This window comes from Melopsittacus undulatus, chromosome 8 (assembly GCF_012275295.1).
Source record: "Melopsittacus undulatus isolate bMelUnd1 chromosome 8, bMelUnd1.mat.Z, whole genome shotgun sequence".
Taxonomy (NCBI): Eukaryota; Metazoa; Chordata; class Aves; order Psittaciformes; family Psittaculidae; genus Melopsittacus; species Melopsittacus undulatus.
The window spans coordinates 46,741,185-46,757,932 of record NC_047534.1 but is presented as its reverse complement, the minus strand read 5'-3'; the positions used below and the strand labels follow the sequence as shown (position 1 = coordinate 46,757,932).

Sequence of the window (16,748 nt, the reverse complement as noted above, 5' to 3'; positions counted from 1 at the left end):
GCTGAATTCTTTCTTCCGCTGGCTCCTGCCTTTCTGCAGTTGAATGTGACTTTGGAGCTCCAGTGCCAAGCACAAGGTGGTGACATCAGAGCCTTCCTTGCAGAGTCAGTGGGATGCAGACAGCTCATTGTGGAGGTGGAAAGGTTGTTTTCCTGGTTGATTTTGAAAGGTAGCACATGTTTTGGGATACTGTGCTGATACACTGGCAGTCCCAGTGTATCACTGGGGCTAAACTTGACTTAAACTGGAATTAGAAGCTGTATGCTGCACTCAGTCCAAAGGGTCAGGCTTTCAAAATCTGTTGTCACTTCAGTAACTAAAGAAGGGAAAAGGTATTTGAATTCTGGTTTTATACATCTTCCCATAGTAATTTCTCCCCTTCTCTCCTTTGTCCTTTTTCCAGTAAAATTTAACAGTGTGTAGAGACAACACTGAAAGATGATGGTTGCTGGTGTTGAAGAAAACACAGCTTATTGTCACTGCTAGATTTCCAAAGCCAGCTCTGTCAATACAAAGGGCCATTTGGGAATGAAGACTAGGTCCATTTGGAGGCTGGGCAACAGAGGTTTGGTTTGTTGGGGTTTTTGTTTTGTATTTTTAACCTTGATTCACCTTCTGCCTCAGTGTGACCTGCACTAAGAGCTGCTGTGCCTCAGTTTCTTCAGTGGAAAATTGTTTCTGTCATATACCTTGCATTTACAGTCTACAGCTATTCTGAAGATCTCACTGGGGCTACGGTTTCTTTGTGCATTATGCAAACCAGTCCAAGCTCTGCTGAGCTTACAGCATAGAAATTGCGGTAATACTTAATGACCATTGTAAGGCTTATGTAAGGAGCACTCTGACTCTCTTCCATCTGCTGTCACAAAGCTAGCAATATTACATCTCTTCATATAAAATCTGCTGGAGATTTTTTGTCTCTGCTTCAAACTGCGGCACCGGTTTGGAAACCAGCCTGGTGGGAGTCTTCCGAGTGGGACTTTTGGCCTCATCTGTGAACTGATATTTTCCCTGACTCAGAAGGATTTTTTTCTGTTTAGTAATACACATTACAAAATATACATCTGTCTCACAAGTCATTTCTTTTCTGGTGGAGCAAAAGTAGCATCTGTCTCACAGGTCACAAGTAGTTTCTTTTCTGGTGGAGCTAGTTGTTAAAACCCTGACCTTACTATATAAAAACCTGATATCTGCCTTAAGCTCATGGACAGCCTCTCGTATTCTTTGTTTTGTCAGTGATAGTCACAAAAAGGCTCAAGACTGGGAGGAGTGGAGAAAGGGTGAAGAACTGTTTTGGTAGTGCTTTTTGTTATTGTTGCTCTTGTGCCTCCTGGTGTTGTAAGCAGTGCCAGTTGAGCAGGTGGCGAGCGGGATCGCGTGTGGTGGAGCACATGTCTGCAGGAGTGTGGGTGAATGAGTAAGAAAGGCTTTGAGAGAAAAAAAGGGGTTTAACTTTTACAGAGAGCTCATTTGGAGCATGACTGACTTGGTGAGCAACATCTGGCATTCAGGGTGTCCATGCATTGTGCTGGGAGGGGTGAGCAGCAGGTGCTCCCCAAAGCGCGGCTGTAATGGTGTTGTTGCTGTAGGTGACTCACCCTCCTGGTAAGGGAGAGAAGAGCTACACAGTGATTTCATTTTATTCTTAAACCAAGGAGCAGTTTAAGTTACTTTCCTTGGTGTTTATGTTTGGTGTTTGTTGGCTTTGTTGAGCATTTTAGCCTGGAAAAATAACAGCATATGGTGAAATAGTCTGCTGTCATAAACACAGAGCGGGAGGTGAGAGAGCTTGTAACAAAAGAAGCATTTGCGGGTTTGAGACCAACCCAAATTTACGTTGTGCTGTTGGTGATTTAAAACTGGCTTCATGCTCTTCAGAGGCATGTGAGGGGAGGTGAGGCAAGCCTGAGGAGGTGTTTCCCATCCAGTTGCCACCAAATCAATTGGCAGTGATTAGGTGTGTGGTGCGTGGGCAGCCTTGCCCCCGGCTCCATGATGTGTGAGGGACATTGTATCTCCAGAGCCATGTTTTGACAGCCCTAAAAGAACATGAATTCCCAGGAAGAGTGGGGCAGCCTCATAGAGAGGGGTGGGAGTCATGGAGATTGGGAGCTGTGGGGCAAGAGAGTTAGTGGGAATTCGAGGCATCCTGCTGGGCTTGACACAATGTATCCTGAGGGACAAGGAAGTCACTGGCAAGGACTTGGACACATCACTGTTAGTATGGGAACAGGGCAAAATGGGGACTGTGGGGGCTCTTTCCTCCTCTTGTTGATTTTGAAATAGAAGTTAGAATAAAAGGGGTTCATGTTTTCTGTTCAGTGGCATAAAGAGGAGTGGGGAAGGCCAGGTATGGTGGCTCTGCTTGCTGTAGCGTGTGAGAAACAAACCCAAGGTGAATGCTGAGTGCCTGTTCACTGTCAGGGCTTGTCTCCCAAAGGCCATTATGGTGGTTCTGCCAAGCTCCCACTCAAAAGATGTGTGTCACTTCCCAGGGAACATGTCTGCCTGCTGACAGACAAGTGATGCTGCCCACCTAGCACCTGCTGATCCTGCCATTTAATCTCAAACCCGTTAAATACCATCAATCCATACTGAGAATTGACTTTTTCTTTTTAAATTGCAGGATGCAAAGAGAAGGTGCCATCATGTGAATGCAGAACAGCTAGGAGGGAAACGGGACACCTGGGAAGGCTGAGCTGAGACTGTTTGTGCGCAGGATGACAGACTGATTTGCTGTTCCAAACGACTGAGGGAAACCTCGCTCCTCCAAAAGACTTTCCCGAGTGAGAGGAGAGGAGCAGGAGGAAGCACACAAAAGAGCGATGGGAATTGAGGGCCATGGTTACCTGAGATAAATGGCAGATCCCTGGCAGTCTAGCCTCGTACCTGTTTGCTTTCGCTTTGTTTCTCTCCGCAGCTTCTCTTTCTTCTCTGCGAGCTGCTGCCGGGTACTGGTGCGGCGGCACTGCAGACCTCGGGAGCGCCGTGGGTGCAGTGCATGAGGAGGGGCTGGGCAGCCCGCCTCACCATGATTCAGCTGTGGAAAGTGGTGCGGCACGTGCGACAGCTGGAGCTGCACAGGTTGATCCTGCTGCTCATCGCCTTCAGCCTCATCTCCATGTGCATCCTGGCCTACTACGTCACTAACAGTCCCAAAATCAAGGAGCCACCGCCCCTGCCTTTCAGTGACTGCAGCAACCAGCACCGCGTCTTGATCCCACCGCAAGCCAGCTGGAGGCTCACAAAGTCTGTGGACACCTCACGCACAGATCCTGTGGTGCTAGTCTTTGTGGAAAGTATTTACTCCCAGCTGGGGCAGGAAATAGTGGCCATCCTGGAATCTAGCCGGTTTAAATACAGGACAGAGATCGCCCCTGGCAAAGGGGATATGCCCACCCTGACAGACAAAGACAGAGGACGCTACGCTCTTATTATCTATGAGAACATCCTTAAATATGTGAACCTAGATGCTTGGAACCGAGAGCTGCTGGACAAATACTGTGTAGAGTATGGAGTGGGAATTATAGGCTTTTTCAAAGCCAATGAGAACAGCCTGCTCAGTGCACAGCTCAAGGGTTTCCCCCTTTTCCTACATTCCAACTTGGGGCTGCGGGACTATCACATCAACCCTAGTGCTCCCTTGCTCTACGTCACCCGGGCTAATGAGGTGGAGCAAGGTCCCTTGCCTGGTGATGACTGGACTGTGTTCCAGTCAAACCACAGCACCTATGAGCCAGTGCTGTTGGCCAGCACAAAGTCCTCGGAGTCCATTCCTCACCTGGCCGCCCACAAAGCATTGCATGCCACAGTGGTGCAGGACCTGGGTCTGCATGATGGGATCCAGCGGGTTCTCTTTGGCAATAACCTCAATTTTTGGCTGCACAAACTCATTTTTGTGGATGCCATTGCCTACTTGACCGGCAAGCGCCTCTGTCTCACACTTGATCGCTATATCCTCGTTGACATTGATGATATATTTGTGGGAAAAGAGGGCACTCGCATGAAAGTGTCGGATGTAGAGGTAAAGTTCCTAGAATAACTACAGGCACCAGGCAATTCTCTTGTGTGTGTGGTATGCCAGGAAAGGCAAGGTTGCATTTAATTTGAGTGCAAGTTTGCTTGCTGCAATTGTTTCCATCTTAAACAGAGAACTGGCCTGCAAATGGCCGGTCCTGAGGCCAGATACTGGTGCATCCTGCGTGATGCTCTCAGCTGTTTTGCAGGTTCAAAAGGAGCATTTTTCATGCTGGGACCTGTAGCTGCCCTCTCTGAATTTAGGAGGCTGATGCTTATGGGGGTCTATTCTGTCTCATCTTTAACACAGGGAGCAGACATATGCAGATTTCATCTGTCAAATGTATTTGTAGCTGTAAACTATACTTTTCAAAAGGAAAAGGCAGATTGTAATAGAATAGAATATAAAACTGTATTAGGTTATTATGATGTGTATAAATTGTATGTATTGTATTGTAAAGCTGTTGGCTGGTCCCTGGAGTGTAAACTCCAATAGTCTATGTTTTAGCCATCTAGCTTTTCAGGACATAACCAAACTGGGAAAAGAAAGGTTTTCTCTTGCCCTTTATTACACCCCTGTCATATCCTCCCCCAGCAACCCCCATCCCAGAGCAGGAAATACCCAAAAATTCACCAGGGAAACATGGTCACACCAGGCTTTCATGAGAACCGTTTCTGTGGCCTCATGATTGGGAAAGAGAGATGCCATCTTTATGGTTTGCTTGCCTTGGCAGTTCCTTGAGTAATACAGTGACCTCTTAGGGAAGGATATGGGAAAGGCACAGAAAGAGGAATATTTTCTGGAGGAGAGGGAAGCAAGACAGGCAAAGGAGTAAACAAGTAGGAAGAAGGTAAGAAATCCAAGTGCCCCTTCTAGTTCTTTGTGTACTTGAAAGTGTGTGAAAAAACATTCTAAGTCTGTGATACATGTACATATGCTGCATCATGGAGCCAAGGACTTGCCTTATAGCTTCCCCATCAGATACTGACTGGTATCTTCCCCATCAGTTCTGGTTTGTAGCCATTGAGGCAGGTGTGTTGTCTTTTTCTCCAGGTCTGCTGAGGTTGTTCCCACAGGTATGAGGCTCCAGGCCTTTCTCTCTGGATTCCCATTTAGCACTTGCCCTTAGATAAGTCCTGGCTGGAGTTCCCTGGATACCAGCCATGATGACAGTAAACCTGTGACAGCAGCTGCCTTAGTGTGTTTCCAAAACAACTTCAAAGTGAAGCACCCTTTAACCTTTCATCTGAGGGCACAAAACATTTGAGGTAAAGGTGTAAAACAAAATACTGTTACACGCATGTGCTCTCTTACCTGAACTGAACCTCATCCATTACATGTTCCAAGAGCACTCTTACACCTCACTTAGGAGTCTTACCTCCTTTTCTGTGAGTTTTGCATCTGTGCAAGACTTATCTCAGTTTATCTCCATTTTTTCAGGTTTTGAGATTTTAAGTTCTGTTTTCCCATGTTTACCTTAGGGGGAATGCATTCTGTTAAGAGCTAGCTTTATCTTTTCAGTTCATTTGAAGCTGCATGCCTGAAGCAGCTGTAATCACATGCCATTATTTATTTGACTTGTTTCATGCTTTAATAATTCTTTAGAGGCACATTTGACCATAGCTCTCTGAGCAAACAGATGTATAAAAAGTGTTTCCAAGCAGTCAGATATAGAAAAATTGAACAGTTTTTATATGATACTTATTTAAGGAAAGTGCTACACTTTTCATCATTTCACCACAGTGTCCCTGTGTTTTGAGGTGCTGTGATGTTCTGAATTTGTTGTTGTTTGAAGCATCACAGTCTCATCTTGGTCTTAAGCGGGCCCTGCACCCTCTACACCAAATTGGCAGAGATTCTCCCTTTTGTAACATTTGTGCAGGTTGCAGACTCGTGACAATGCAGGAGATAGATGGGCAAACCCCTGGGAAACAAAGGGTGTTCTAGTGATGTTAAAAACAAACCCAGACAAAATAATTCCCAAAGATGCTTTGTTTGGGTTTTAGCAGGGTGAAATGGAGGAGTAATCTGTGATCAGTAAGCAGAGAATCTCAGGCAAAGCAGATAAAACCCAGATTTATCCATTTAAAAGAAGCTCTCTGATTGCAGGGCCACAAGAGGGTAATGAATTTTTACCTTTTAAAAGCGAGAAATAACTACATGGATTTGTTGATAGCCTCTCACCGTGGGGAGAGAAGGGAATATAATAGTGGCAGAACAGCTGGCATTTTCTTTGGCCTTTCATATGAAAGCTCTGTCTCAGGGCTGTTAACACACAGCTCCTTATCGTAAAGGTTAGATTACAGTGGTGAGGGTAGCGATTTGGAGGTTGGATGTTGTGTGAAGGTATAAAATTCACTCTGCTGTCCCAGTGAGCCTGTTCACCATATGCAGCTACACATTCAGAGAGCTTCCAAACAAAATGACTATTAAAAGAATGCATGCCCATAGTAGATGTCCTATATGAGAGGAGAAATGTTTTTAGTGGTGATGCTTGAGGGACGGTTGAATGGCTTTGTTCTTTAACAAGGCAAAAAAGGAATCGTGCTTGCTTTTACCTTAAGGATGGTAACCCCTGAGTTCCTGTTTCTACTGAAGGGTGGCATCTGGGGCTTGCTATCCTCAATTGGATTGAAACAGTTGGAAGCTGAACAAGGAAAATGTTTTTCCCTTGTAAAGTTTACCAGAGATTTGAGCTGCATGTAATTAACAAAACAAAAATCTCAGAAAATCCCTTCTCTTCCCAATTATTCCACATTCAGTCTCTTCTAAAATTATAATCCTTGGAATTCACCAAATCTCGGTGGAACTGGCCAGCAAAGATGAGCCGTTTCTAATGCAAAAGGATCTGGCTTTTATGATCCTTCCTGCTTGTCCCTAGGTAGAAGGAAAGAAGATTAAGTAGATCAGGTTTTGCCTCTTTTGCTGATAATCTCTACAAGGGCATAAATAGTGAGCAATTCTTGCTAGGAAGCCTGAGAGAAAGCTAAGTGCAGATCAAGGACAGTTCTTTCATTTTGGGTTATGGATGGTGCAAGAGCAAATGGATGGAAGAGAGCAAATCTAGTGAGGGTGGCTGTCAGCCTGCTCTTGCCTTTCTAAATTGTAGAGAATGATCTTACATGAAATGAAAATACTCAGCAGTTTCTAGCTCACTGATTCTAACATTGTAAGAGGTAGAAGTACCAGTACCATGATGCTTTCTGTTTTGATGGTGCTGTTTGGAACTATGCCACTGCTGCTGGGTATTGGTGAGAAGACTGCAGAAAATCCTCTTGCGAGTGTGCTGCTCTGTGTCCATAGGGGCAGCTTCTATGAAGAAGGTGTCTCTGCAGCACATTCCTAGTATGCTTTGTAAGAGCATTTGAGATGAGGCTGTCAAAGCGCTCTGCTTTTCTCCTCCATTTTTTGTCATCTGTTTCTCTGCATTTGTCCATGTACTCTTCCTAGACTCATAGTATCCTCTCTTCCCAGCTCTGACTCTCAGACTTGTGTCCCCCTTTTCTTTTGCATCTTTTTAGAAGGACCTGAGGTAGGAAAGGTAACATTTAGGGTTTGTGTGAAACAGCTAAAATCTCTGCACTTTTGGGAGTTAAAAATGTCATAGCTAAACACCAGTTTTATGAAGATTTAGCCCTGTATTATTGCAATGCCTGTCTTAGAAGAGGATTAGGTCCTAAAGAAGCAACCTGAGAGGGTACAGAGCTGTGGTTTCTCCCCATTTCTTCTTCAGTCCTAGAATTTTAACCCCATTGTGAGAGTTTTTGTCTTTCACTGGGCAGCATTAAGAGCCTGTAGTGTCTGTAAGTCTTTGCAGATCCATCAGTAAGATCGTACAGTTGGGGATTTTTTCATGTGTTGCAACAAAGTGCACGATTTTAAACTTCTTTTCTTGAACATTTGCTTAGAAGTAATTATCATTAGAGATTATCAGAAAGCCTTTTTTAAAGTGATAGGCATTGGACATCAGACTGAAGCTTAGATCTTTTTCACAATGTGCCCAGAAATGTGCATTGGAATGTAGATGTCTGGTACTTGGGCTTGAGCATGGCTGCCCCAAGTACTAAAGGCCTTTAGAAACACGGGTTGTGAGTTGCAGAGGATGTTCTCTGATAGACTGTGGCAAGCGTGAAGCGGGTCTGGGTATGCTGTGGCTTAGGAGTTTGAGTGGACAGTGCTGGGAATACCTTGGGAGACTCCATCTATTCCTTCCTGGGGCGAGCCTTGCAGAACTTGTAGTAGGAGCTTAGCAGGGGAGGGGTTCTTTCTGGTGAGCTGGTGTGCTTGGCCACATCTTGGGAGGATTTTGTGGTGGAAGATAGTTAGAAAATACAAACCAGAAATACTTGGAGGGATTGGAGGGACAGTTTTCTGGGAGAAGAAACCTTGCTCTTAAGAGATGGGGGATAGCTAAAATGCTGTCCCTCTGACCTGTACCATGGGAACAACTAAATGTCTTGAATCATAAAATCAGCTAGGTTGGAAAAGACCTTTAAGATCATCAAGTCCAACTGTTATCCCAGAGCTGCCAAGTCCTCCACTAAACCATGTCACTAGGGGCTTTGTCTACACAGTTTTTGAACACTTCCAGGGACGATGACTCTACCACTTCTCTTTGCAGCCTGTTCCAATGCCTGACCACCCCTTGGGGAAGAAACTGCTCCTAATATCCAGTCTAAACCTCCCCTGATGCAGCTTGAAGCCATTACCTCTTGTCGTATCCCTCATTACTTGGGAAGAGGCCAGCAACTTCCTTGCTCCATCCTCCTTTCAGGCAATTGTGGAGAGTAATAAGGTCCCCCCTGAGTCTTCTCCAGACTGAACCCCACCAGGTCCCTCAGCCATTCCTCATCACACTTGTGCTTCAGACCCTTCACCAGCTTTGTTGCTCTTCTCTGGACCCACTCCAGCACCTCAGTGTCTCCCTTGTGGTGAGGGGCCCAGAACTGAGCACAGTATTCAAGATGCAGCCTCACCAGTGCACAAATAGACACATGAAGATCTATTTACATCTGGCTAGCTGTTAATGGATAGCCTATTCTGTATTTCTTGATGGCATCAGAGTACATTATGAATATAAATGAAATGCCACTTGAGTCACCTGTAAGACATTATTAGTACTATCATATTCATCCTACTTTATAAACAAGAAACATAGTGCAGAGGTGTCAGAGGCAGGCAGAAGAATCATGTTCCTGGCCTATTCCCACATCTGTGTTGTTACACCTTACTACGTAGAGCTCACACACGTCTGAACCAGTGTGCTAGGGAATAGTGAATACATAATGGTGAAAGAGATTTCCAGATATTTTATCTTGGCACCTTAAGTCTCTTTTATCCTGTGCAGGTGAAAGACATTGCCTCAAACCTATTCCATGCCACCTTATGGATGTGGCTGTGAAAAGGACCTGGCGTCAGCAGAGGGCTGGCACAAGATTAGCAATAAACCAACCAGGAAGGCAGGACTCCATAATCTTGGAATTCCTGGGACCCCAATGGTTCCTCTCTGGTCCCTCCCCAGACACAAAGGATTGCTGGGCTTTTTGGGATTTATCATCAGGCAGATGTGTTGTCATGGTAACCCCACCCAGGCTTTAAATCTCCCTCTGTGCAGAGGAATGCTAAGCCTCTTAACCGCTGTCTTTCCTCCCTCCACCTTCCTACCCAGCTTGGGGAACAGGATGTGCCTGTCAGAGCAGCAGAGGTGGTGATGTGTGGGACACCTCTGGAGACAAGACACAAAAGTTGTACTTTCCTGGCCAGGATACTGGGTGATGTGTTCAAGGTGGTGGTCCCAGATGTGATACTGTCATCCAGCTGGGCAGATAGATGCTTCTCTGTTAAGAGATGTACATCTCTGAAGTCTGTGCTTCCTGATGCTTCTGATGAGTCCCTGTGCCTTACAGAGTTATGTGAAGGAAACGTGACCTCCCACTGCCTATTCTGGATCTTGGGCAGCAAAGGAGGCTTCAGCCATCAGTGCTGCTGGCATGTCAGCTTTTAAAAACACCTGCTTACATTTATGATAGGTTCTGGAGATGTCATGCAATACATTCCTCAAAATACTGCTCTTGGGTGGGCCCTGGGTTATGGATGTGGTAGGCATATGGCTACGGAGAGCTGGAATCTTTGACAGTCATCCCAGGCTGCATTGGATGTCAGTGTTGTGTGAATGTGGGGAGGAGGAACCGGGCATTAAGTGTGTCTCTAAGAAAAAGTCTGAAAGCTTGGTTCCCTCAGAGCACTGAGCCTGTCTGCAGCATGGCAGAAATAATGTCTGGTCTTCACACCTTGCTGTGTGGAGAGGTCGTGGTCTGCCTGCCTTGGGAATAGTACTGCTCAAGTTCTGCACTCCCAGAAGTCAACACTGTTTGGAAATGTTAGTAACAGCAGTGGTTTGTCAGGATGTCCTTAAGTGGTGGGTGTCAAGGGTCCACAGAATGAGAGTCTGTATTTGTGAATGCACTTTCACCACCTAGGGAGCAGTGTTCCTACACGATGCCTATAGAGTGTGAGCCATGTGAAGGCAGTGTTGTAGTGCTCTTTTGTGCTTCTTGGGGCTGGGGAAGGGCAGCTTTTGCAGAAAGATTGCCCATCTCCCCTGCACAGTTTGGAAAACACTTTCCCCAGTATTATGTGCCAAGTTGCTTGTGTGTTCACATCTAGCTCAAGTATGCAGTTGGGAGGTCATCACCTTCACCTTGGTGTAGCCACTCATCATTGCTTCCTTGGAAAAGCTATTAACATCTAAATAACTGCCTGGGCAAGGACTGTCACTGCCACCTGCCAGCAGCCCTCCTGCCAGGTTCCTGTTTGAGAACTCCTCCCATGGGAGCTGCACCAGTGACACATTCCTGAAGCATGCAGATAGCAGCAGTGTGCATTTCAGGGCTCTTACTGTTTTCCAGCAGAAGAGATTTGACTGGGATTAGTTTGTGTCTTACTTGTCTAGGACATACTGAGCCTCTGGGGTTTTGTTCTGCCAAAGCTGGCTGTCTTGCTCTGTTCGCTGCTAGACCTTGGGGTTTGTGGCACAAGGCTCCTTCCCTTTGGCTAGAGCAATTACTTCAGACCCTTAAAGCAGACAACATGAGCAGGAGAGAACCTGCAGGAGATCTGATGACTGTGAATGTCAGCTCCCTCAAGTTCTATTTCCAGAATCCAGGAAACTTTTCTGATACAAAAGAATATCTCCATGTCAGGACTCCTTTCACAGATAGTTCTGCAAATCCATCTTTCCTCTCTAAATAAATCCCCCTCCCTTTGGATCACTTAGTTACTGTTCATGACACTATTGACTTCCTTCGACTGTGCACCTTGCGCTGCCCCATCCTCCTTTTCATTAACACAAAAGCTCAGAGAAAGGGCAGACGTTCGATGGTAATGTCCCAGCCAGCACAGATGAAGGGAGCATTGAGGTTGAATGTGTTAAGAGTAAGGGATGTGTTGCTTGGAAGTGAGTTTTATTTTTCCATTGCCTTAGCACAGGCACTCTGGGTCCTTCCCATTGAAGTAGAGAGCATCATTTGACCGGTTTTAAAGTGGTATCAATTAGTACAGCAGGAGTACTTCAGAGACTCTATGTGGAACACCTGGCTACGCTGCTTCACAGACAGCAATGCCTTAGCCCCATCCCCTGTGATACCTCTTCAGACTGAATTGAGTACCAGCAAAGCACAGAGAAATGTTACAGAGCAACTGAATATAAGCATTTCTTTTTCCTTTCATTCAAACAGGCTTTACTGAGCACCCAGAATAAGCTGAGAACTTTAGTCCCAAATTTCACCTTCAACCTGGGCTTCTCAGGGAAATTCTACCACACAGGTAAGCCCCTGGCACCCCTTTGTCCCAGTGCCTGCATACAGCCCCCGTGTCCATGTGCATGTGTACCACACTGGAGAGAGCATGGTTCTCTGTTGGGAGGACTCAGCATTGCAGGGCATTAGCCACTGCTTTTAAACATAGAGCCCCTTTTCTGCCTTTTGGTTTTGCACTTTTTCTGCTCTCTGTAGGTACAGATGAGGAAGATGAAGGGGATGACATGCTGCTCAAACACAGGAAGGAGTTCTGGTGGTTCCCTCACATGTGGAGTCACATGCAACCTCATCTTTTCCACAATGTCACTGTGCTGGCTGAGCAGATGAAGCTCAACAAGCAGTTTGCTGTGGTAAGGGGCATCACGGTTTAGTTACTTTACAGTACTAATCCTTAAACATTCTTCTCCTGGGATAGCAGTTTGGGCCCCACTGAACACAAATACTGATCTGGTAACTGGGCTGCATTTAAGAAAGGCAGTTCTGAAAATTTAAATGTGTGCAGCTCCTGCTGTCTTCAGGCAAGAAACACTATTCCTGTGCCTGCCTGTGAAATGGGAATGTTTCCTGGCACCTGCATGGCCCCCGGCAGCTCCGCTACATTCCAGGGTGCAAATCCCAAGGCTGTTGTTTGCTGAGGTGTGAACTTGTAGCATTACCATCCAAATCCAATTAATTTACAGACTCTGGCAGTGAGAAAGCATTTCCGTTTCCATCCTTATGCACTGTGGTTTTGTAAGGAAGTCACCTGGTTGGTTGTATTGCTCTGTGTACTAACAGCCTTAGCCTTACTTCTGGTCTCCTCAGACAATGCTGAAGAAGCTACTTATCTAGGAAGTGCAGGGGAAATTCCCTGGGTTTGGCAGAGGAGGGGGAAGCTTTAAACATCCTCCATTGCTGGAACAGTGTTCTTTGATACAGCCTAGAGTTGAGTATAGCATACATGTTTCTCTGAAAAGAAATGTCCTCTCCACCTCTAGTTTGGTTCTTTTGATGGTAATCCTCTTGGGAGTAGCAGGCTGCTGTCTTGTGTTCCCATGACATACACAGATTAGGAATGATCTTGAATTCAGAGCACAGTTGCAGCATTATAGAAACAATTTAGGCTCCTCCTTTTCCTGATTGAATAACAGTGCAGTCTTTTGCAAAGAGACACAAAGCACAGAACACAATTACTCATATTTAAACAGGCTAGCAGTGGGAAGGAGAAGGTTATTGCTTCATTTAGGGGCTCTGGTTTTCTTGTGCACCACCAGGGCAGAGCTGTCATCTTTCATATTGTTACCAGAACTACACAGTGGAATTAAAAACCATGAAATTCAGATATTTCCTGTCATTTTAATGTAGCTCCAGGCCCCGTATCTCCACCCTCAATAGTCCCTTGCTACATGTCTGCTTTTATTTGAATTGCTAGAGACGAGACAGATCCCAGGCATCTTCCTTTCCTTCTATACCGGTTAAGGAAATTTTGCTTTCCTCCTCTAGTAGCTCATATCTAGGCATTGTGGGAGTGAGATATGTCACTTAACATCATTGATTAGTTTGCAGTAACCAAGGAGCCTGACCTCAGGCTTGTGAATTAATTTCATTTGTCACACCTGGAAGCTACAAGATCATTCTTACAGCAGTTGTTACCAGTGCTAAACATCCTGGTTGATACAGAATTACCTTTATATTTCTATAGATGCATAAAACAAGAAGTTACAAGCAGTATTTCAGGTTTCCTAATCCAGAGAGTTTTCATGTTGCTTTGTCACCTTGCTCCAACTTTGAGTTGATTGCTAAATATGTTCCTTATTAAGGATATCAGTTAAATATTGAGTGATCAGGCTGCATATTCTGCTTCCAGGAGCATGGGATTCCCACAGACTTGGGCTATGCTGTAGCTCCCCATCATTCTGGGGTTTATCCTGTCCATACACAACTCTATGAGGCATGGAAATCTGTTTGGAGCATCCAAGTAACGAGCACAGAGGAATACCCACACCTGCGCCCTGCCCGGTACCGGCGTGGATTCATCCATAATGGAATCATGGTGAGCACAGCTGGGTGAGCAGATCCCACTTTCTTGCCCAAGGGACAGTCTCCTAGTGACCTGTATCAGAGATATTAATCTTATTAGCAACAGTGTTTCCAAAATTGTTAAGTCAAGCAAAGAGAAGAAAAGCTTGGCTACAGCCAGCTTCTGTGTTTCTCAGTGCAATGCAGAGGTCAGTACTGAACCGAGAGCAGAACCAAGCACAAGACTAAACTGAGATCCCACTGACTTGTCTGCACTGTGATGAGTAAATGGCTGGGAGGAGTATCAAAAGAGTCCTCTGAACCCCTGTTGATTATGTCCCTTACTCTTCATATGGATCCAGAGTGCTGCTTTGACACTTCACTGGTAGATCCTGCTGCATCTGCCTCTTACCTAATTTTGCTTTTCTCTGATAATTGCTAGGTCCTGCCTCGACAGACCTGTGGTCTTTTTACTCACACTATCTTCTATAATGAGTATCCTGGTGGCTCAAAGGAGTTGGACAAGAGCATTCGTGGTGGTGAACTCTTCCTGACGGTGCTCCTAAACCCTGTAAGCTCACCTGGAAGTGGAATTGGTGCATGGGTATCTCAGCTGATGTGCCTGATGTGGGAAACGACTAGATCTTATAGGCGATTCAGTATAAGCACCCATCACAGTGCGGTATCTCCAGTGTGATGGTAAGGAGATGTGCAAAAGAGGGCCAAGGAAGTACCTGTAGTTAGTGACGTTTTTCTTTATACACTGCCAAGAACGCATCACTGTTGAGTGTTAGAAACTAGCTAGGGTGACACACTGAGCATGGCCCAGGGTAGAGTGGGTGTTACCAAGAGCACTGCATCTTCATGAATCAGAAGTGAGATGTGCCTTGGCTCTTTCTGTTCCTTGCACATCTGCCACCTGTTGCCTTCTCCGCTGGCTCACTGTTGAGTTTGGTCACAATAATTGCTTTCTGTGGGCTTTTGTTATGAAATGTTCTCTCCTTTCTTCCAGTATGTATGCACTTCAAAACAATTTCTGTGTGCCTTTTTTCTGATGTAGTCACCCTAAGGCATTTTGGGGGGTCTGCATCTAATGCAGGTGTTTCTTTTTCCCTTCCAATACTTGACAGTTCAGTCAAAACACAAAGCTAAAGTAGTACCTTCAACTCCATTCAGTCCCTTCCCAGTTTTTAGCCATGGATGACAAATCACATGAGTTTCTCACTTCCCATTGAAGCTGGGAAGATGTACTAGGCGGCAAGAGAAACACACAAAAAAAAGCAGTAATTTTTAGAAGATCTTGAATGTATGGAATTAGGAGATGAATCTTTGTGGCTCTTTCCTTCACACTCCCTCACATTCCTGCTTGTCAGCTGCAGCAGGAAAACATGCTGTTCTTTTTTATTGTACAGTAATATTCTCGATTCCCCACCTAAATTTGTTTCTTACTAAAGCTGATTTGGCATCTGTTGTCTTCCCTTTCTCTGAATGGACACTGGCTTGCCAAGTTTAGACAGTGATTCTAGAATGTCTACCTCTAATGTAGCCACTCCCAAATATAATGGTGTTTAATCTTTTTTCTCATGACTTCCAGATTTTTACCTTCTTACTTCTCCTTTATCTTTTCCACCAGCCCTGGTGACAGGCAAAAAGCCATGCAAGCAGATCTGAGAGAAAGTAGGTTGGTTCCGCCTCGCTTCCTAGATGGGAACCCTGGCATCCTGGTCGCAGTCATTGAGTTCTTTTTTGTGGGTTTTGTCATGTAACTTCAGTGGCTCTGTTCTCCCTGATGTTTTATTTCATTCCCTCCTTCTCTTGCAGGGTTGAATATGCAGATATAGTTACTTTTGGTTGGGGCTCTAGAGGCTCAGTGAATCATAAATTCAGGCTTTTCCCCCTCAATGAGCTTAATTCTTTCTTGTCTCCTGCTTTTCCTAGTGCTTAGTGCCTCTGCTCTCCTTGAAGCAGAACTGTGATAGTGAGAAGACCCTTGCAGTGTGCTCTGGGTGCATCACACAAACAGGCTATAGTTTACAAACAGGTCCTGTGTTTCTGAAGGTTAGCCTGTGACCACCTCTGGCTTGGTGTGTGATCCACAGGAGGTATGGGTCTGTAACCACCCTAGGTAGAAAGCTGTAAGGGTTCATACTTACAGGTCTGGAAGCCAGCCTTCTCTGCCCATCAGCTGAGACACAATTGTCATCTTTGTACAGGACCAAATCTACCTGCTTAATAGAAGTCTGTAGTAAGGAGAAGGCCATATGGCCTTCTTTGTGGTCCATATGGAGTGATTGGTCAGAGGGAAACAAGCTGCTTTCTTTGTGACCATTGCTTTTCTGTGTTTCTGTTGCCGTATGTTGGGTGAATTCCCCCTTGTCCCACTTCATAATTGCCAGATCTTAAAGAATGCCTGCAGAACTAGCTACTGTGAAACTTAAGAGCTCTCATCCAGGGATTATTGCTGTGCCAAGCAGTTCATAGAAACATGGTTTCTAGAGCTGCCCATTAAAATTTGCTGGTGTGTGATGATCAAAGCAGCTGGCACTGATCTGTGATCCGAAAGGTTTGGGAAGATTGTGCTCTGGTATAGGATGAGCTTATTTGCCAGATTTACTGTTGGCTCTTTGTGGTGACTTTAAAACCCTTTCAGGCACCTTCAGATGATTCTGATGTTTACAGTTTTGCTCCCTTTTGGCAGTGGAGCATTTCTCTCTCTCTGAGCAGTTGAGTACTGTGCTCTAATCTCCTCTTCACTGCTTGTGTTTGCACAGTGACTCAGACCCTTGCATTCCTCCTCTTGCTGATAGAGCCATCTCATAGACCTGATGGAAAGCTGGCCAGCCCTGCAGCCCCAGCAGTGATCCGTAGCAGACTTGGACCAGGCTCTTTCAGTCCTTTTTGGTGCTTCCAGCTCC

At 45.4% G+C, this 16,748-nt stretch overlaps 1 protein-coding gene across 8 annotated transcripts in view; it reads left to right on the top strand.

Annotated features, from left to right (window-relative positions):
- NDST2 (N-deacetylase and N-sulfotransferase 2) overlaps window positions 1-16,748 on the top strand; it is a 136,564-nt gene that overhangs the window by 107,775 nt on the left and 12,041 nt on the right. For all 8 annotated transcript variants that reach the window (XM_034065293.1, XM_034065291.1, XM_031052160.2 and 5 more), the window contains 5 exons: window positions 2,627-4,024; window positions 11,755-11,842; window positions 12,031-12,185; window positions 13,682-13,867; window positions 14,276-14,404. In XM_034065293.1, coding sequence (XP_033921184.1) covers window positions 3,002-4,024; window positions 11,755-11,842; window positions 12,031-12,185; window positions 13,682-13,867; window positions 14,276-14,404 — 1,581 coding nt within the window. In that variant the 5' untranslated portion in view covers window positions 2,627-3,001. The remainder of the gene's footprint in view (window positions 1-2,626; window positions 4,025-11,754; window positions 11,843-12,030; window positions 12,186-13,681; window positions 13,868-14,275; window positions 14,405-16,748) is intronic.